The 22,179-nt window shown below is 42.3% G+C and overlaps 1 protein-coding gene across 1 annotated transcript; it reads right to left on the reverse strand.

Moving 5' to 3' along the window:
* Positions 1–2,848: 2,848 nt before the first annotated feature.
* Positions 2,849–22,178, reverse strand: THAP9 (THAP domain containing 9). Its single transcript, XM_032877713.1, has 5 exons — positions 22,001–22,178; positions 16,477–16,672; positions 14,700–15,003; positions 13,387–13,537; positions 2,849–5,805 (listed from the first exon to the last, which is right to left on the reverse strand). Exons 1-5 carry the CDS (start codon positions 22,078–22,080, stop codon positions 3,828–3,830), a joined length of 2,709 nt encoding a protein of 902 aa, XP_032733604.1. The 5' UTR covers positions 22,081–22,178; the 3' UTR covers positions 2,849–3,827.
* Between the last annotated feature and the right edge of the window lies 1 nt (position 22,179).

The raw sequence follows: 22,179 nt of genomic DNA on the forward strand, positions 1-22,179 counted from the left end.
GGCACAGACTGGAAATGAGTAAGACAGTATCTACTGGTGGATAACATGACTGCCTATATAGGAAAGTCATAGCAATCTTTTTAAAAAAAGGCTACTAGAACTAGTAAGTGAGTTCAAGCAGTCAATATACAAAATTATATTTTTACATAGTAGCAATGAACATTTAGAAACAAATTTTTAGTTACCAATTTACAATAGCACCACAAAACATGAAATGTAACAAATATATACAAGATCTGTAGGTGAAATGTAGAAACATTAATAAACTTAGAGAAGACTTTAAGAAAGATATACCATGTTCGTGGAGTGAAACATTCAATATTAACATCTCATTTCTTCCCAAATTGATCTTTAGTTTCCACAAAACACTCAAAATCCCAGCAGGAATTGTCATAAAAAATCAAGCTGTTTATAAAGTTTATATAGAAAAGTACAATTAGAATAGCCAAACATTTCTGAATAAAGAATAGAGCTTCAAGACTCATAGAAGGCTAATCAGGACACTGTGGTACAGGTGAAGCGTTAGACCTATGGATCAATGGAACAGAACAGAGAACCCAGCAGCAGACCCATGTATATGTGGTCAATTTTTTACAAGGTTGCAAAGGTCATTCAGGAAGAAAGAATAATCTTTTTAACAGTGCTGGGATATCCACATGTAAAAATATGAAACTTATACCACAGACCAAAATTAACTGAAAATGGATCATAACCTAAACGTAAAACCGAAAGCTACAAAATATCTAGAAGAAAACCTAAGAAGAAAAATCTCTGTAGCCTTGGGTTAGGAAAGATTTCTTAGATATGAAACTATGATCCCTCAAAGGAAAAAAAATGATCAATTGGACTTAGCAAAATTAGTGTCTGCTCTTCAAAACACACTGATAAGCCACGGACTGTCAGAAAATTTGCAAAATACAGCAGATAGTATACTTATATCCAGAATATATAATTAACAAAAACAAATCAACCTTCCAAAATATGGGCAAAGGACTTGAACAGACTTTTCACCTAAGATTATGTGGCTGGCAAATAACCCTATGAAAAGACGCTGAGTGCCATCAGCCATGAGGAAAATGGAAATGAATGCCACAGTGAAGTGTTGCTGCGTGCCTATTAAACTGGGTAATTCCAAACAAAACCGGGCACTACCAGATACTGGGGAGAAAGGAGAGCAATTGAAATTTCGTACATTCCTGACCGGAGTGCAGGTAATGTAGTACAGTCATTCCATAAAGGTTCTGGCAGTGCTACAAACCCTCACCACGTTACCCACGTTGTGGATACAGCATGTTTCTAACCATTCATCAACTGGACATCTAGGCTTTTTCACTTTTTAGCTATAATAATGCTATGAAATGTGTGTACAAGTTTGTACATGGACAGGTTTTCATTTCTCTTGGGTATGTGCCTGCTGCTGGGAGATACGGTAACTCTATGTTTAACCTTCTGAAGAATTGCCAAGCTGTTTCCAAAGCATCTGCATTCCCACCAACAGTGTGTGAGGGTTTCAATTTCTCCCCTCTTGTCAACACTTGTTATTATCTGTCTTACAGCTACCCCGGTGGGTGTGAAGTGTTACCTCATTGTGGTTTTCATTTGCGTTTCCCAGCTAGTTTATGGTGTTGGGTATATTTTCATGTGTTTACAGGCCATGTGTAGATCTCCTTCGAAGAATGTCTATTGATATTCTTCACCCATTTTTCAAACTGGGTTATTGGTTCTTCATTATTGAGTTATAGGAGTTCTTGGTATATTCTGGATACAAGTCCTTTATCAGATATACTAGTAAAACTTTTCTCCCATTCTGTTGGTTGTCTCTTTCTTGACGGTGTCCTTTGAAACACAAGTTTTTATTTCTGGTGAAGTCCAATTTACTTTTTGTTATGTTTTTGGTGTTGTATTTAAGAAACTATTGCCTAATCCAAGTACCAAGGATTTACTTGATTTTCTTCATGGAGTTTTATAGTTTTACCCTTTACATATAGGTCTTTGGCCCACGTGGAATTAATACTTCTGCATGTGGACATCCAGTTGTTCCACCACTATTTGTTGAAAAGTAGAAAGGATAAATTTCTGAAGAGAATGTTTGTTTTCTCTGAAGAAAAAAGGACAAAGGTGCTAAGTGGAAAATATAAACTAAATTACCCTAATCAAATATGAATAATTGAAAAAATTCACTGTAAAGCATATCATCTGAAACAAAATATCAGACTTGAAACCCTTTCACTAAGACAAGAGCAAGTAACAGTTAAAGGCAGTGAAGGAAATAATTTTGTCTTCCATGTTTGTCCAATTTATCCAGCACTTAAAGAAATAATGCAAAACACTAATTTATTAAAGTACAATATGTATTAGTAGAGTTATAAAATGCAACAGCAAAGAACAGACACCTACAGATATGAACCTAGTTTTAAGTAAAGTTCAGGACAAAACTTGGATTTATATAAACAATAAATTAAAAGGTGGTGATTTACAAATAAGCTTCTTTTAAATAAGATTATCCGGTGCATCTAAACTCATTCCATCACAAACAAAAACCACAACATCTAGACTTCTCAGCAACAGCTCCTGCATAAAATGTAGTACAATTCTGGTTACAACTCAAAATTTAAGCCTTTGAGGTAGAACAAACAAATATATCAAAATATACAATTTAAGGAGAATTTCAGTTAATAAAACTCAATTTTACCTGGTCATTAATCTTCTGCAAGTTTCATATTAACTATACTTTGTGAATATTCAGTCAATGACAAGAGTAAATGTTTTACACACAGAGATGAATCGTGCTTGTTTCTTTTATTTAAAACACTCCCCGTATGTGAAAGTACATGTACCTAAGTTCAAGTTTAGGTGTGAGAGAATGGAAAAAATTTGTTCTTTGTATATTTTCATCTTGAGATGATTTAAGCTCCTCTAAATTTCTGAAAAAAACTTATTATATAATTAAGACAAATATTTTCATAACCAAATGACCATCTTTTTCTAGTTTATTAGTCGCACGACATACATCTCATTATTGACTCAACACTGAAAGTAAGTTTATTTCAGCCTCCCTGCAAAGACGAGGAGACGTCAGAAGGAGAAGCTGAAATAAGCTTCTTCTCATCCTCTGATGGGCATTGGGGTCTTCCGGTGGTCAAATAAGTATCCACTCTATTTCTCAAAAGTAGTATTTTGAAGTCCAAGGACAATGGATTGTGAAAATGGCCTCACTTGCTTCTTGGACTACATTCCTCAGCTTTGTTGCAGCCCATCTCTCTTTTAGGGTACGTTGGCAAAGAGATTTTGTGGTATTTGAGATTTAAAGTTAACCTAATTTTCAAACCACATCCTAATTTTCATATGTAAGGAAAAATTATATCCAAGATTTTATAGGTATTCTGTCAACATTCCTTCTTTTTTTAAAATTTTTCTGTTAACACTCTTAGCAGCTGTAAACCAAAGCGCTTTTAGGGAAGGTAGTCTATTTATAAGAGTCAATGTTTTAATGACTCTCAGTTGTTGTTATTCTCTCGCTTTAAAATAGATGGAACAGGTTAAAAGTATGTCCGGTCCCATTGCCCAGTCGAGAGTAGTGTATTCAAAGGCAGCGTCTGTCGGCTAGTCCGTCCCGCTGACCTAAAGCTTTCTACGTTCCAAGTAACTGAAATGCTGCCAACCAAAGTACAAGATTTTATAATACGCAAAATTCGAAATTCTTAGTGAGTCAGAATTACAAACTTGTCAACTGTGCAGAATGGTCAATTTATAAAATACAGTAAGTTCAACTACACAAAATGCTGACCAATTATTCTTCACAAAAACCTGGACATATCTTAGGTCCCTCATTTGAACGGATATCCGTCATTACTCAACAAATGCCTGAATTTATTGGTATTAGCGAAACCCGAACATCTGTAATCCTGTAAAGATGACCAGCGTTTCCTTGAGAAAGTTTTCATCTCGGGTCTTTCTGAATGGTGTTTCCAAGGGTACTGCGCTGCATCATTAGCTCTGATCTTTAAGAAACAGACTATGATATCCTTTAGTAACTTTACAAAGTGATTGACGGCGCACACTTCTCCATCGAAGAGATGCTCATCTAAATCTACAAAAAGATAAAGATGCCCGGAAAGCTCACATAAAATTTTCTGCTGCAGAAACAAGTCTCTCTGTTTAGGAAGCAGTTCGCAGACTGCCATCCTTGAGTGGGTTCTCACAATCCGCTCGCAAGTATTTATGACTTGACACAGACTTTCTGAAGGGAGATGCAAACCATTCTTCTTTTTAACACACAACAGTGACCCAATTTTCGCAACTTTGAGATCGGAAGCATACAGGGCACTGATGCAGTCCTCACAAGTTAAAAGAGCAGATAACTTGTTTGCAATATAACCGGCACAACAGGTGAGTTTTCGCCTGTGATCAGACAGATCGAGTAATGCCTCACTGAGACAGCAATCAGACCAGTCTTGGCAAATATCCTCTTTGTGAAAAAGACTCTTTACAACGCTGACACCATACTGACGCTGAACTGTCCACAGGGCCAAGTCTGTCCTTCGAGCAAGTGAAATGTCAAGGATGCTTACTTCACTTAGAAAAACTTCGTCCTGTAATCTGTATCTGGTCTCCAAACTATGGTAAGCCGCCTGGAATGCCATACAGGTAGGGGCAGAACTGGTTACTAACACCTGCCTAAGCATCTTCAAAAATAATTCCAGATGGTCTTGACTGAATTTGTAAGTCAGAAGATAGGGAAAAGGCATGACCTTAGGGAAAACATAATTCTGGTAGAGCCACTTTAAGCTCTCAGCATTAAGTAAAAATCCCAGGAATCCTAGTTTTCGCTTACCTTTAATTATTTGATTGTTGCTAGCATCCGATAACGTCACAAAGATAGTCTTGGCTTCGATTAGCACACGATTAATTTTACTGTAAGTCTCAGGCAGCAGAGGCCCTTTAAGTCCTTTTCCGTAACAGTTCCTACTATTAAAAATGTCAAACAGGTTGTTAATTAAGCGTAAAAAATGGACAGTACCAATACAGTTCTGAAAAGGAGGCAGGCCTAATGACAGCAAGCACTCCAACGCCCCGGCCACGCTCTCACTGAACACCTGGGCAGCACAGTTCATCTTCAGGACGTGGTTTCTCAGATTGGCAAATCTTCCTGGCAGCCCCTCCATGCCGGCTAATTCCTGCTCCCCCAGCGCTGCTAACTCCACAAGGTGCCACCAATGTGCCGTGCCATTAATGAACTGAATGCTCTGCAAGTTCTGAAACGCATTTCGTATTAACCTGAGCAAGTGGCAAGAATCAAAGAAGTATGCGATCTGCTGACTAGAAGATGAAGGGTGCTGGAAGGTACACTTCATGTCATCTCCGTCCATGTGTATCCCCAGCGCTTTTGCCATCTGCACGCTGTGAGCTGTAGCATCAGACGTGACGGCCAGAACCGTGATCCCTATGTCACTCAGTTTGCCAATGGTGAGACGCAGCAGCTGAGCTTGCAAATATCCAGACGCCCTGTTTACAAAAAAATAACCAAGAGGTGTTCTCCAGTGACCACAAATACCCACTGCCATTAACAAAACAGTTTCGGAGGCGAGCGGCGTTTCATCGGCATCAAGTATGCCAAGGCCGAAGTCCATAAACCCTTGCAAATGGTGGCTGCTGGGGTCCCACTGAAGTTGTTGCTTGAGAGAGACGCCTTTTATGGCCAGTGAGCAATACTGATACCGCTGGTCTCCATTCTCTACTCTTTGTTGAAGAAAAGAAAAAACGTTGCTGTTGAAACCTGGACTGGGTTTGCATTTGGATAACCATCTGTAAAACATGAAAAATGAAAAGCGTAAGACTCAAATGAAGAGACAAAAAAAGGAAAAATGCCTTAAATGGCAGTAAAGTAGGGGTGTCTGGCTGGCTCATTCAGTTGAGGATCCAGCTCTTGGCTTCGGTTCAGGTCATAATCTCGCCGTCCTGGATTGGGCCCTACGTTGGGCTCCGTGCTCACTGTGGGGTCTGCTTCAGATCCTCTCTCCCTCACCAATGAATAAATGAAATCTTTATCTTTTTAAAAAAGAGTGTATTTCTTTATTTCAGAGACAGAGAGCACAAGCAGCGGGGAGCGGGAGAGGGAGAAGCAGGCTCCCACTTGAGCAGAGGGCCGAGGCAGGGCTCAATCCCAGGACCCCAGGATCGCGACCTGAGCAGAAGGCAGACACTTCACCGAATAAGCCACCCAGGTGCCCCTAAATAAAATCCTTAAAAAAAACCCAAAACTAAAGTAGCTCAAATCCGTATAGACAAAGCCAACGTAAGCAGCCAATTCTACAGTTACTTCCAACGCGTATTCATAGAATCACCGTAACATAAGGCGACAGGGAAACTCAGAAACAGAGTAGTATTTCAAGATGCAAACATAGCACAAATCCATTTTCACTGTTCATTTACTTTTTAAAAAAAGTATACAAATCAATTACCCAGTTTCTTCTCATGTGTTTGTCCTTTAGACCATAAACCAGTCTTACCTGTAAATTCAATGGAACAAGGAAACTGCTAAGGGTAAGGGAATATTGAGAATATCTAGCACATCTGCCGCATTTTACAGATTAGGAAACGGGGACAGAGGGAGAGCTTAAACCACACGCTGCTGGCTCTGCACCAACGGAAAACCTAGCTTTTCCGAGGTCCTGCTCATGCTTTTCCCACCACTCCTTGCAGCCTCCAAATTATGCCCTCGGGGACCATTAAGGTGCTTGGACCTGTCTGCCCTACACCAGGTACCTACGTTACTGCCTTGGTTCTTCTGTGGTGTCCCTGACCATCCCAGACTCCTGATTACTCTTCCTATCAACGTCAGCCTCTGTCTTCAGAATTCTTTTCACTCATTTTCTTTTTCTAATTATTTGGAGGGTCAGGAAAGGCAACAGCCAAGCTGAATCACTGTCTCAAATAAGACTATGTGGACTCTAGAGACTGGAGTGTTCATCTTCCCTGAGGTTTACTTGAAAAAAAAAAAAAAAGTATTTATTTATTGTACGGAGAGAGAGAGAGCACGCGCGCGAGAGAGCACGCGTGCGAGAGAGCACGCGCGAGAGAGAGCACGCGCATGCACAAGTAGGCAGAGCGACAGGCAGAGAGAGGGGAGAAGCAGGCTCCCCGCTGAGCAGGGAGCCCGATGTGGGGCTCGATCCCAGGACCCTGGGATCATGACCTGAGCCGAAGGCAAACGCTTAACCCACTGAGCCACCCAGGCGCCTCTGAAGTTTACTTTTGTAACTTAATTGACTTTGGGCAGGGGGTTATATTTCTTTCCTTTTTAAAAAGATTTATTTGAGAGAGAGAGAAAGAGAGCATGCACTACCACAGGGACGGGGAGAGGGAGAAGCAGGCTCCCTGCTAAGCAGGGAGCCCGATGTGGGGCTCAATCCCAGGACCCCAGGATCATGACCTGAGCTAAAGATAGACATTTAACTGACAGAGCCACCCAGGGCCTCCCCTACGGTTTCAAGATTTTTATTTATTTAGGTGAGAGAGAGAGAGAGAGAAGGCAGGCTGCTAGCACAAGCAGAGGAAGGGGCAGCGGGAGAGGGAGAAGCAGACTCCCGACTAAGCAGCGAGCCTGAGGTGAGGCTTCATCCCAGGACCTGCGATCGTGAGCTGAGCCAAAGGCAGACGCTTAACTGAGTCACCCAGGGACCCTGGGGCGGGGTGTGTTATATTTCTTACTTTTGGGCTATATTCTAAGCTGCCAAGGTTTCTTCCTGGACAGCCGACCTCTATATGAGACTCTTACATACCTCCCGAAGTATTTCAGGACAGGGCTTTCCAAATATTGTACAGCAACCTAAAAGTTCCATAAATGAAATTTACCCTCACTACATGCCATGCACACATATATATACCATGTGTGTATATAATGCCAACCATGACCCACTAAATTGACTTCAAGATGTACTAGTGGATTTAAAAAACACATTTAGGGTGCCTCGGTGGCTCAGTGGGTTAAGCCGCTGCCTTTGGCTCAGGCTGTGATCCTGGGGTCCTGGGATCGAGTCCCACATCGGGCTCTCTGCTCAGCGGGGAGCCTGCTCCCCCCTCTCTCTGCCTGCCTCTCTGCCTACTTGTGATCTCTGTCAAATAAATTAAAAAAAAAACAAAAAAAATCTAAAGAACACATTTATAGGATGCAAAAAACATACTTTAAGTTGCTTTTTACCTATTTAATAAAAGTATTAATCAGAAAAATTTTAAATATTAATCAATTGCTTATATTTTAAAATAGTAAGATAATGGCAAAACAGGGCAATGCTACAGCCCACTAGTATGGTGAATACCCTTTGCGAATGTGTCTCCAAATACTCACTGTTAAAATTTTTTTTCTTGCATTAGAATTCTCAAATAAACCCCAACGATGCTCACTGTGTTCCATGTGGAATCATTATGTAATGAAACTACTTCATTCCTCTATGTAAAAGTTTTTATTTTAAATAGGCTAGGAAAGCTTATGTTCTTTGAATTTGATTTTTTTTTTTTAAAGATTTTATTTATTTATTTATTTGTCAGAGAGAGAGAGAGAGAGAGAGCGAGCGCCAGCGGGAGAACACAAGCAGGCAGAGCTGCAGGCAGAGAGAGAAGCAGGCTCCCCACGGAGCAAGGAGCCCGATGTGGGACTCGATCCCAGGATCCTGGGATCAATACCTGAGCTGAAGGCAGCGGCTTAACCAACTGAGCCACCCAGGCGTCCCTTGAATTTGATTTTTAAATGGAAATCTAAATGGTATCTTAATGCCCACAGCTACGAGAATGAGGTCTTAAATACCAGGCAAAAAGATATGTGGCCACATATGTTTCTAAAAGTTTTTATAACTGAGAGCGGAAATACCCAAACCGTTTGTAACTCAGAACTATAGAGAAGTGACTGATGTCTGTCTCAAACCTTTCTTCCCCCTCAAAATGAAAAAATTTTTTGATTGTAAAAAAATGACAATTATATTTTTAAGTAAAACAATACTGAAAGTGTAAGAAGTGATAGTCTCTTTAACATTTCAGAGACATTCTTCCAGATTTCTTCACATATATACACTTAGATATAATTTTCAAAATTTATAATGAATCTGGTTTTTTTTTACTTAATAGTAATGTTACAGAAATATTTTTCTGTGTCCCTAACTACCGACCTACCGCATTTTTAAATGTGTACATGGCATATACCACAATATAGTTAAGCCATAACTAATTTAACTAATCTATACAGAAAGACAATTAGGTTGTTTCCATTTTTTAGATAATACAAACAGCACCATACCATGTACGGGGGTGACACATACACATGTAAATGTTTATGTCACTTACGCAACTCCTAGGGGTAGGAGAGAGAGAGAAATTTACTTACACCAGCATTGAAATGAATGCATTCTACTTTTTTCCCCTAAGATTTTATTTATTTATTTGTTTATTTGTTTTTTGACAGACACAGAGAGAGCATGTGAGAGCCCAGGCAGGGGAATAAAGACGGAGTTGCAGAAGCAGAGGGAGAAGGAGGCTCCCCACTAAGCAGGGAGCCCGACGTGGGGCTTCATCCCAGATTCCTGGGATCATGACCGGAGGCAGACGCTCAACCAACTGCGTCCCCCAGGCACCCCTGGATTCAACTTATGCAAGAAATTAAAAACGAATTTCAGACTTCCGGTGCACATAACTGGGTGAATCAATTTTAAATTAATTCACATTCCCCAATTTCCCTTCACAGAAGTATTACCAATAATTTCCATTCTCATCAACATGAGATTTTAAATTAAACAGCAGGTTACTTATGGAGTGATTATGTGGAGTCCCCTGGGTGTTTAAAACTCTGTCTGGAAAAAATACGGCACGGAAGCACCACAATGCTGGGCAGAGCCACGTGTTTTTCAAGACTGTAAGCTCTTCCCATGGTCTTGTTTGCCTCTGAATCCCTCATATCCCCTTCCCTATTAGAGGGAGCTAATTTACTAAACTGCAATGAATACCTAAATAGAAAATTAGAGAAAATCTAAAAGATCATACCATACGTATCACTGTTATAATGAGGGAGGCTGAGGATGTGAAGACATTCTTACAAAAGATATGTGAAAACCAACCTTCAAGACCCAAAAAACTGGAATTACAAGCAGCACAGCTCTGGGAAGGTTCTGGACAAAAAGAATTCAAGAGAGAAATGAAAAAGATCCGGTATCAGTACACAGAGTACTACAGAAGTGACTGATAGTGGCTATGAATCAGAGAAGACACAAGTAGAAATTAGTGAGGGAGGGACCTGTCTGAACCAGAGGTTTCTACAAAATGTAAGTCTGGCTTGATCTGTCATCATCTAATTGTTTGCCATATAACTATTTGTCCATCCTAACAGAGGGGAAAAACAAGTATTCACATTCTCTCCTTTCTCCCTGAACTTGGTATGTCTCCTTCCCCGACTCTCAGCTATTATCTCTTTAAGAAGGCTCCACGCCCAGCGCAGAGCCCAATCTGGAGCTTGAACTCACCACTCCCGAGATCAAGATGTGAGCAGAGATCGCCGCTCAGCTATGATCTCCGTGTCACTGAGAAAACAGAAGCAATCCAATAAAAACTCCTTTTCCTACCATCAATCTGTTAACCTACTGAATCTCTGCCTTCCTTCCTGTTTAAATGAATGGTCCCTGCTCCTAATTAAGGCCAGACATCTCTCCACAATGCTGTCAATGTCATCCCTCGCAAGTATCCTTTCCCTTGTGCATCACCAATTTTCTTCCCTACTAGATCACTCCCTTGAGCATGCAAGCAGGATGGAACAACTGCTCTCTTACCAGACGCCCTCCCCCCACCTATGTTCCCTTCTACCCACAGACCCATATCTCTGCTCCTTACACAGCACAACTCCTTGAGAATCCATAATCATGGTCTCTCTTTCTTAGGCTTGATCAACAAAAATAAATGCCCAACAGCTGGAGAATGCCCAGGGGCAGGTAGGGTGCAACTACCGGAAGCGATGCTGTTGTTAAACACCCTAACTGTGTAAAAAACTAATAAATCTGTAAGTTGTTTTTTTTTTTAAGGATTTTATTTGACAGAGAGATCACAAGTGGGCAGAGAGGCAGGCAGAGGAAGGGAGAAGCAGGCTCCCCACTGAGCAGAGAGCCCGACACTGGGCTTGATCGCAGGACCCTGAGATCATGACCTGAGCCGAAGGCAGAGGCTCAACCCACTGAGCCACCCAGGCACCCAAAAACTAATAAATCTAAGCACAGAAAAAAGTCTGGAAGAAAATTACCTAAATGTTAATAGTAATTGTTTACATATAGCGTAGAAGAAGAATTAATGAATTTCCCTTCTTTTTCTCTCATTTCTAAATTTTTATTAGTATTATGTTACTAGTGTGTGGAGGACAATTACTTAAAAAGAGCATATAATATACAACACGATGACTAGAGTTAATAATGCCATATTGTAGATTTGAAAGTTGCTAAGAGAATAGGTCCTGAAAGTTCTCATGACAAGAAAAAAGCATCTGAGCTGTGTGTGTGATGAATGCTAACTGGACTTAGTGCAGTTAGTGTACGTACTTAGTGTACGTCTCTGCTGTACGGACAGATACCAACTACTCGTTACACACCCCAAACCGGTACAGTGTTCTATGTGAATTACACATCTCTCAAGCTTCTCGAGCTGAGAGCCCCTCCGGGTCTGATCTAAAGCTGCAGCAGTAAGAAACCGGGAGGCAGCTTCCCCCACCGAGGGCGGAGGGCATTCCCGCAGGCCTCTAGAGCCGCACCCGCTGAATTAGACGGAATTAAATGGAGTGCTGTTCTGGACCATCTGCTCCCGACCTCTACTGGAAATGCTAAGTGACCATTCAGGCATTCCTTCTTTCCACCCTACTCATCAAGGGTCATTTCTCTCCAGTTACACTCTGCCGCTGCGCGCCAGGGCCCGGCAGGCTCGCGGTCCGGGGCAGGGTCACAGAATCAGACAAGACCTCACGCTGCTGCAGCTCCCGGTCCAGGGAGGAAGACCGTGGTTTAAGAACCGATTCCGTTCCGTATCACACGTGAGAGGACTACTTCGTCCAGGCCAGGCTTCTGAATGGATGTGTATCTAATTTGAGTCTGAAGACTGAGGAGCATCACTAGGACCAGCAGACAGAGAATGGGCATTTCAGGCACGGGGAACAGTAAGGCCCGAGGCAAAAAGCAGCAAGGAAGCCTTCCCACGGCAGCAGGGAATGGCAGAAGGCGGGGAGCGAGCAAGAGCTGAGCCTCGGAGCCCAGCAGGGGCCATCCTGCGGGAACTCCCGTAAACCACGGGAAGGAGCTGGCCTATAGGTTGTGGGTAACGGGGAGGCTTATGATCAGTAAAGTGACTATTAGCTGTTGAACGGTGTCCCTCAAAAAAAGATACACTGGAGTCTTAATCCCCAATACCTCAGAATGTGACCTTATTTGGACATATGGTCTTTACAGAGGTAATCGAGTTAAAATGAGGTCATTAAAGTGAATCCTAATCCTATGTGACTGGCCCTCATAACGGGCACAGAAACACACATACGTAATGGAAGATGATGTAAGGAGACACAGGGGAAAAGTCCACCATCTACAAGTCAAGAAGAGAGGCATGACACAGACCCTTCTCCCTTACAACCGTCAGAAGGAACTAACCCTGATGACACCTTGATTTTGGACTTCTAGTCTCTGTAACTGTGAGACAGTAAATTTGTTATTTTTAAGCCACATGCATAGATACATACATAGGCATCCGTAAAACCAGTGATAAAAAAAAGTAGTAAAAATTGAGTATAACTTTTATTATAAAAGTAGCTTTTACAGGTACTTTATAAGGTATTACAAAGTAAAGCAACTGGGTTATTTCTTATATAACACAGTGCTGTAACACTAAGAGTTATAAATAAATCTATGTATTCTGACCACAAATCCTACAGAAGTATTTACCAAAATCTCCTCCTGGGAAGACCTGTCCTGAGGATCAACTGCGGTGCTTACAAAAATGCAGGCTTCTGTGCTTGGCCTCAGACCAATGGTGTCAATCTAGAATTGTTCTAGATTTCCCAGGATAGCCTGATATTAAAACTACGGAAATGTTTTAGAAATTCCCAAACTACTAGAACATACTAGAAACCAATTTTTTTTTTTTAATCACTAAGAGTGTCTCTGCCATCTGGAGGATGCAAAAAATTGTCAGACTACATTCCTTCATCTTTTTGGTGAAAATACTGTGCTATGTTAATATGCAAATACCACCTAAAAATTTCTAAAAAACAGAAAATGGACTAATAAATGAGAGTATGTGTATGAATAGCCTTAACACATAAAATGCAATAAAATAATAAAATACTCATTTTCTTTAACATCTAAAAAGTAATTCACTTACGTCCTGAGGATGGAAGAATGAGGCAGCTTGAGAATCTTTCTTACATAATCATAGACTTTGCTACTGCACAAGTAGAGTGTACATGCAAACTGTTTCATTTCTGTGGAGTACTCAGCTGTTTCTCTCCAGTTATACAACTCCCACTTAAAATCTGTCAAAATAAATTTATTTATTCTTTGTGATGAAGAGTGTGTACAGTAAAATTCTCAGGTATAGGTCACAGCATTGGGGTATAAATGCAGTGGGCATCTGAACCCAAACCCAAACCCAAACCCAATCACAGTTTCACTGAGTTTGTTCAAAGGCTAACATCCAATCTGAGGACCCCCTGACCAATTCCTCCTGTTCATCTTGGATCATTTCACTCAAAAGAGGGAAGAAAACAGTTTCCACTTAAGTCACTGTTTTACTATTCACTGGCAGCCTAAGTGGGGAATTTTAGGGGAACAGGGAAGAGAAGGAAATAACCGGATAAAACTATGTCTCTGGATTATGAGTACTTTTATTTGCTTTATTTTTTTCCCTGGTTACCATTTATCTGAGGTGAAAATGAGACACAAGAAACACTTTTGGGGAGAGGATGCTATTCGGATTGAACAGACAATCTTGCCTACCTTGAGAAAAAAAAAATATCCTTTTCCTGGTGGGGATTCCTGTCTACTACCTCCGCTCCCAACCAGAACACACAAACTACTCTCCTCCTCTGGCGATACCTACTCTCTTCTAGAAACAAGACATACTTTTTTTTTTACTAGAACCTAAATCCAAAATCTCTGCTGCTTTCATCAAAGAGTAAGTTGCCAATACTTATTTTGTCCCTCTTCAAATACCTGGTTCACAAAGAAGAGGAGGCAGTCTTTCCAATGGACGTATCTACCTTCTATAGAATATCTCAGAAAATAGTATGGAGACTCACAGAATTTTCAAGCTCAAAGGGAATTGGCAAAGTAATCTGGTTCGACTCCATGGCAAAAACACTTTAGTGATAAATTATGTAGCAGTTAAAATTGCTCACAAAGAATTCACTGTAAAGCCAGTGCTTTATAAAAAACGAACAGTACAGTATATGGTATCAACCGTATGATCTCACCTCTGGGTAGCACGATTATGTGTAACTTTCATCATTTATTTATTTCTTTGCTTTTCTTATAATAAACACATGACTTTTAAAGCTGGAAATATATGAAAAGATTTTGGCAATTACTTTTCCTTCTCTTTGCTTACCCTGAGACTTCATGTTTCAGCAAAAAGCACATTTTGATGGGCAGGAGCAAAGGAAGTACTTAATAGTAATTTGGAAAAGGGGACCATACCTGAAAACTGTGCTCGTAGCAGACACTCTGTCTCTTCAGAAAGTAGTTTCTCGTCTACGAGAGCATCGATCAGTCGCAAGCCCTTTCTCTTCTTGATCATCCTGTAGTTTTTCACAGAGACCAGTCTTTTTTTGGACACTTGGAGCATCTGTTGCACCTCAGCCAGCTTCTCTGCGCCTATCGTCAGAGGCCTCTTTAAACTGTAGTTATGGTCCTCGGTGGCAACCTCTTGCGAATTATCGGGAAGTGGCTGTTTTAGGATTTTCTGTCTTGCTTTGCCTTTAAGGTGTACACCCTGAAGAACCTGCATTAGAAACATCCAATTCAGGTTATTCTTGAAACTATTACACAGAAGACTGTCTGTAAAATTACCACTAAATGCAAAGCACTCACCTGGTTGCTGTGGAGAGTTAATTATGAAAGAAAAAGGGTTTTTTCGTTTTTTCTCACCTATATAGAAATTGTGTACCTGATGCCAAAAGTTAATAGGACTCTGAAAGTGTCTGAAATGGTTAAGGTAACAACAGAAAGGTGGTAATTTGGGAAGGCTTCATGGAAATGAGTAGTTTTTTAAAGGAGCAATACATGATTTAACAAAGATAGGAAAGTTATTTGTGCAAAAAGGAAGGCATAGTGGACGTGGAAATTAAGACTGATCTGGGTTTGAATCCTAGATCCCTCATTTATTAGCGGTCACTAAACCTCTACAACCCCTCATCTCCTCACCCGTACAATGTGAATAATAACAAGAGTTGTCCTGAGGATAAAATAAGATAATTTATGTAAATCTCCTGGCACAATGGCCTGGACTATTGTAGGTCACAACAGTAACTACTCCTGATATTACATGAAAGCAAGTCAATCTATCACATACGCAGTAGCTTTAGAATTCAGAGCAGTTAAAAATGCACAATTAAAAGGAAGCTCTTAGGGGCGCCTGGGTGGCTCAGTGGGTTGAGCCTTGCCTTCGGCTCAGGTCATGATCCCAGGGCCCTGGGATTGAGCCCCGCATCAGGCTCTCTGCTCAGCGGGGAGTCTGCTCCCCGCCCCGCCTGCCTCTCTGCCTACTTGTGATCTCTGTCAAATAAATGAATAATATCTTTAATTAATAAATAAATAAGTAAATAAATAAATAAATAAATGGAAGCTCTTAGAGCTTAGGAGTCTGGGTTTGACACCAACCGCATTCTTCTGAATGGAGGAACGAGAAAACAATACCAAAAGGAGACTCCAGTAGATAAGAGGAGGGAAGGGCAGCATCAGGACGGAATGGGTAGATGAGTACCGCCTGCTGTGCAGACAGTGAGGAGCCATTTGGTACAAGCAGAAACGAAAGAAACATAAGAATGCAACACCAACACGAGTGATATACCTCTCTATGTCAATGCTAATAATTAGGTACATTTTTGGTCAAGTTCAGTAACATTACTGGGAGGGACCAGAAAAAGCACAATTTCTAAGTATTCTGGAAACTGTCTCACACTTAAACAAAAGCCTGAATTCAAAGGGATCTACTAGGTGATTCTCGTGATCAGTTTAGTAATCTTCACGTGTGTCTTGACAACAATTTGTAATGATATACCTAATTAAAAAAAAATTCCAAAATTACATATAGATTTTTTTTTTAAAAACCCCAAACGAGTTTTCTAAGCATTTAAAATCTATTATTGGATTTATTTTAAGACTTAGGATTTTTTTAAATCTCTGTAAATTCAGCTGTAATATGAGGTACCTCGGCTCTACAGAATTTAGTTTTTTTACACCTAGATTTAAGTACCTTGTATAGAGAAACAGAAGGCACAGCTCCTTTTTTCAGCTTTCTTCTTATGCCATATGACTCAAAGTCACTTTCTTGAAAATGTTTGGAACATAGAATAGCACCTGGTCCTGGGATCCAAATCTTTTTGCTTCTGGGGTCCACACGATTAACAGCCCTGATCCATTTTGAGCGCTGTATGGTATCGGTTGGAAATCTACAGCAATCATATTAAAGTTCCATTAACATGAAAGTATTATAGTAATACTACAGTAGTATTTATTGCATAAACCCACTTATTATTTAACTGCTTTACATAAACATCAAGTCCAGTTAAAGTTTAACTTACTCAATCCGATTTCATTTAGTTCTTTGATTTTTTTGATTCCAAGACTTCAATATCTAAGTGATCTCATTTGCTTCAATTTGTATGAGGGAAATTCTCATATTAAAGGCTCGATCACATTTTGTCTTCGCTGCCTACACTTAACAGAATCTGCTCAAATTTAGTGTGTGTGTCTTTAAAAATGTCCACAAATTCTTTGCTTCTCCTCCTTTCAAGGGATGGAGGCTAATTCCCTTCCCCTTGAGTGTGGGCTAGAGGTAGCGATTTGCTTCTAAGAAACAAAAAAAGCAGGAATGACAATGGGCTAAGTTAGACTAGATAATAAAGACTAGATAATAAAGATAATAAAGACTAGATAATAAAAGGCACTTGTTCCCTCTGTTGAATGATTTTTCTCTGGAGGGAACTTCTCTGCCCTGTCAAATGCAGTCCTATAGAGATACAGGTCTACTGGGAAAAAAACAGGCTTCCAGACAAAAGCCATGGTCAGTGAGTCTTTCTGAAAGCTCACCCTTCAGAAGATTCTAGTATTGGCTAACATTTTATGGCAACCTTATGAGATACCCTGCAACACTGAGTTAATCCACTCCTGAATTCCTGCCCTTGGAATTTACAGGAGATCATTTTTCCACGTTGCACTTAAAAAAAATCTGTTACTGAGCAGTAGAAAACAAGTCCACTTCCCATAATCCATTTTCCCTTTTTCTTTCAAAAGGCACCACTTTTTCCTAGCCTTGAATATAAAAACTACCTTGTATTTCTCTATTTTTTAAGCCCAAATTACTATGTTTAGAAATTGCGAGAAAAAAATTATAATGATATAATGAAAATCACAAAACTTCTCTTTCTGCACCCTCTGCCTTGATTGGTCCTAGGGATAGATCCAGGGGGAACTGTGTGATTTTTGTATCTTTTAGCTTAGATTTTAAAGCATGTACTTCTTACAAACTGAGACTAGTGAAAATTTTAAGTTCCTCAGCTCAGGGCTAGGGAAATAATACAGCAGTATGGTAACAGAATTCTGAGATATTCTCTCTCATCACATGAGAAAGAACACTGAGGTGGAAAACCTGTATTTAAGCCTCAATGACCTTTTACCAGCCATGTGGAATCCAATACATCTCTCAATCTTTGAGCCCCTCACAGGGTTGTTGTAAGGGTGCACGATGCAACAAATGCACTCAAAAGCCTTTGTAAATGGTAAAGTACGACCCAGAGTTTGTTCTTTCTTAGGAACAACAATTCCACTTTCAGGACTTTCACTGCATTATTCCAGGAAGATGATGCTACTTGATCGAAACACAGGTCTTTTTCTAATAAAGGCGAGGCAAACCTATCTCTTTTCACTGAGTTCCTTTCTTAACTAATGGCACATGTTTGTGAGGCAGCTTTCCCCCAGACTGGGTGGTAGTCTCTAACCACACAAAGGACAGTAAAAAGGTGGCTAGTCCACCAAGTCCTATTACTAGCCTATCCTCCAACACAGCTTCCCAACTGGCATGCCTGCTGACCACCGCCAGCAATCCCCTTAGCCCACAGAATGGCCTGGGCCATCTGGAGCCCCTGAAGCAGGTGTAACAATCCAGTCCCAAACAGCTTTGTTGGCTTGCCCCAAAGTATTAAACAAAATGAAAGGGTTGGGAAAATACTGTAGTCTAACCAGCATGACTAATTTGAATTCTGAATAAAATTAAATTGGTAATAATGATTAATAATATGTTTAAAGCATTCACCTTGTGCCATAAACGTGTGTGTGTGATTCAAGTTTTTTTAATTTAAGTCACCTCCACATCCAATGTGGGGCTCAAATTCACGACCCAAGATCAAGAGCTGCTCATGCTTCCACCTGGGCCAGCCGGGCACCCAGATGTGTCTGTTTTGAAAATTTAGACTCAGTCTTACAACAATTCTGCACAACAGGTTTATATCCTTTCCCAGAAGATGAAACCAAGACCAGACCTAAGTATAGCTACCATAAATAGTAGCTAAATTTGGAATTCACATCTCCCTATTCTAAAGCCACCTCTGGCAAAAGAAAAATCCCCAACCAATCATCATCTCATAAATACAAACATGGGGGCGCCTGGGTGGTTCAGTGGGTTAAAGCCTCTGCCTTCGGCTCGGGTCATGATCCCAGGGTCCTGGAATCGAGCCCCGCATCAGGCTCTCTGCTCGGCAGGGCGCCTGCTTCCTCCTCTCTCTCTGCCTGCCTCTCCGCCTACTTGTGATCTCTGTCTGGCAAATAAATAAATAAAAATCATTAAAAATAAATAAATACAATCATGAATTGTTTTCTACTAACCCAGAATCTGTTTTCTCTCTCCTGTTGACTAGGCTTTTTTTCACACTACCAGCAGAAATTTACCTTTGGCTCCCTGCATATATTTTCCAGAAAAGTGACTAACAAAATCCTTTCTACAGTGGCTGCCTCTAAGGAGAGAGAGAAGGGATTCAGGGGTAAAGCTTTAACTATACCTGTTAACTTAATTCTCTTTTAAGAGGATAACAAAATGAAACAAACCAAAACCTGAAACAAGGCAAACTGTTAATGTCTGCTTAATTCTAGCAGTGGGTGCACCGATGTTTGTTATGTATTATTCTTTGCCTGCTAGTATGTTTGAAATGTCTCACAATTAAACGTTTAAAAATTCATTACAACAATTCAAGTAAAATCGCTTTCAAATTATCATACATACATTTCTGTGGTTATGAAATAAATTGTTTAATTTCTTTATACCAACAAGAGAATGAATCAAAGTGTCACTCCTTTAAACTTGCCAGTCCTACCTCATATTTAAACATTTACACGTCTAAGTACCAGTATTCTCATAACAAGTTTCCACACCTTTAGTCACTTTGATTCATGCTTTTCAGACACAGCCCCTTGCCTGTGTCCTTGCAACATCTTTCACAACTCTTGGTAATGGCTCTGGGGACGCTGGGGAAGGCTTCAGAAGAGAGAATATTGGAGCAAGAACTGAAGTGTCGATAGGAGTTTGCCGTGCAGACAGTGGCCACTCCATGCAGATGCAACACCACAGAGATATAAAATAACTACTTGCATCTTACTGGTTCATAAAGCATTGAAAAATAAGTTAATTTGGAGATGAAGAGGGTTAAAGGAGAGTACAGAGGTAGCTGGTACTGCTTACAGATGGGCTGGAGGGATGGCTAGAGGCCAGATCATAAAAGATCTTGTATGCTGCAGTAAGTCTGGGATTCATCCTTCAGGTTAGAGGCCTCCCCAGGAGAATGAACTCATTTACTGAGATTTGAAGAAAATATTGGAATTTATTTTCACAATTTTTTTGCCCCATCCTTTAATTTTTGTTTCATAATATACAGGAATACATCATGTACATATCAGGGGCATGTACTCGAGGTTCATTTTGGGGAGGGCTCCATGATCAAGAACCTTGAAGATGGTATCTTTGGGCAATGGCAAGTTGACAAACTCTTTCCTTCCCATGTTACCTATTTGCTAAACCCTTACTTCTCATCTATACTATCTTGTTGCCAAGCCTAATGCCACAGCATTGTAACTCCTCTCCTGTTCTTTCCCCTGCCTTCCTTACACCGTCGTAGGTATAGGAAGGCAAAGATGACTCACTCCCATCACACGTGTTTCACCCAGCACACATACCGGGACGGAAATACGGAGGGGATGTAATTCGGGTTTGGAAGAGAGGCAGAGGAGGAAAGGCTTCCCAGAGGAGCTTGGACTCTTTTAAGGCACTGAAAAGCCCAAAGTAAAACCCTTCTGGGAACAAGCACAGAACTTGCATTTTTAGAAAAATCACTTCCGGGAATCAGGAAAAAGCAATGAATGGGCAAGAAGTCATCCGGGAAGAATCAGAGCAGACTACTGTAATAATTACATCACTTTCTTTGACCTTTCTTTGGTCCTCAATATATAAAATAAAAGCAATAAATGAACTCTTCCTCATCTAAAGAACCCAAGAAAGCACAGGAAAATCAGGCTGCAAACAATTAGGGAAATAAGGAGGTACGGAGGGTCAGAGTGTCCACAAAGCCAATGGAGAGGAGAGCGTCACCGAGTAGCTGATACGACTAAAAGTTAAACGCGTCAGGAGGAGGATTTCCCAGCGCTCACTGGGATCGGGCAGTGCTGGCGACGCCGTCGGTGCATCAGAGCAGCCGTGACACATGCCTGGCTACAGCAGGTCGGAAAGTCGACAGCACTTAGGGGCACAGGGGACGCTCCTGCTCTGAGGAGTCCGGTCACCGGGTGAGGGAGTGGCAGGGGTGCGGCCGCGCACGCAGGTGTCCGCGCGAACCGAGCGCCGCGATGAGCAGAGGGAGCACGACAGAGAGACCAGAACCACCGACGGGGACGGCGGCACCAGCTCAGCCGGAGGGCTCAGCCTTACTTAACCAACCAGTGAGTACACGACCTACCGCGCGCAGCCGAAACTCTCACACCTTCTTTTTCAACGTCTTCCAGCTACTTCTCCTCTCACACCCGCGCGCCCTCCCCTCACGTCTTCCCGCGCGGCTCCCAGCGCAGCGCTAACGCCCGCCCCCGGGGACGCACGAGGTCCGGCTCCAGCGCTCCCCGCTCTCCTCCCGAAGCCCCCGCCGGCCCCCATCGCCTCGGCGGACCCGGCGCACTTCAGTCCGCGAGGGCCGGTGGCGCGCGCCCGCGTCCATGCATCCACGCGCGCACGGCCCCCGACGGACGACCGCGGTCGGAAACGCGGCCCTGCTCCGAAGCCGAAGCCAGCTTCCCCACCACGCCGGCGGCAGCCCCTCGGCCGGGCCCGCAGGGCGCAGCCAACACGCCGAGTGCGCGGCAGGGACGCGCGGCGCCGGCGACAACTCGAGCCCACCCGGCTCCCGAGCGAGCTGCACGGCCGCGGGCTCGGACACCTCCGACAGCTCCCCACACGCCCTCCCTTCGCGCCTCACACAGAGCAGTGAACGCGACCGCAGGGAGCGCGGCTCCGCCCCAACAAGCCCCGCCAGAAGCCCTGCGGCAAGCGGCAGGCAACGGGGTGCGGGGCAGGAAGCACCCGAGCTCTCCAACTTCCCCATTCCTGTCCCCCACGCTACGCGCGTCGCATCGTGTCACGTCACGTCAACGGCGCGGCGCGGCGCACGCCCGGCCCCGCCCCACCCTGGCCCGCTGCCCGCCAGGCCGTGCCGGGAGTTAGACAGCCGGAGGCTGTTCTCACGCACTGGTGGAAGGAGAGGCCGCGCTCCCGGCTCAGCACGGTGTCCCGGGTGCTGCAGCCCACTGCCGAGCAGCTTCGGGTCATCTTGCTACGTGGGGCTCCACTTTGGGTGCTCCCGCGACCGCATTAATCGCGACAGTTTTGGCTCCGCCCGCGGACTCGGCGGCTACGACCTTTATTTGT

The sequence above is a fragment of the Lontra canadensis genome, unplaced genomic scaffold (assembly GCF_010015895.1).
Source record: "Lontra canadensis isolate GAN:19392208 unplaced genomic scaffold, GSC_riverotter_1.0 scaffold1, whole genome shotgun sequence".
In the NCBI taxonomy this organism is placed as follows: Eukaryota; Metazoa; Chordata; class Mammalia; order Carnivora; family Mustelidae; genus Lontra; species Lontra canadensis.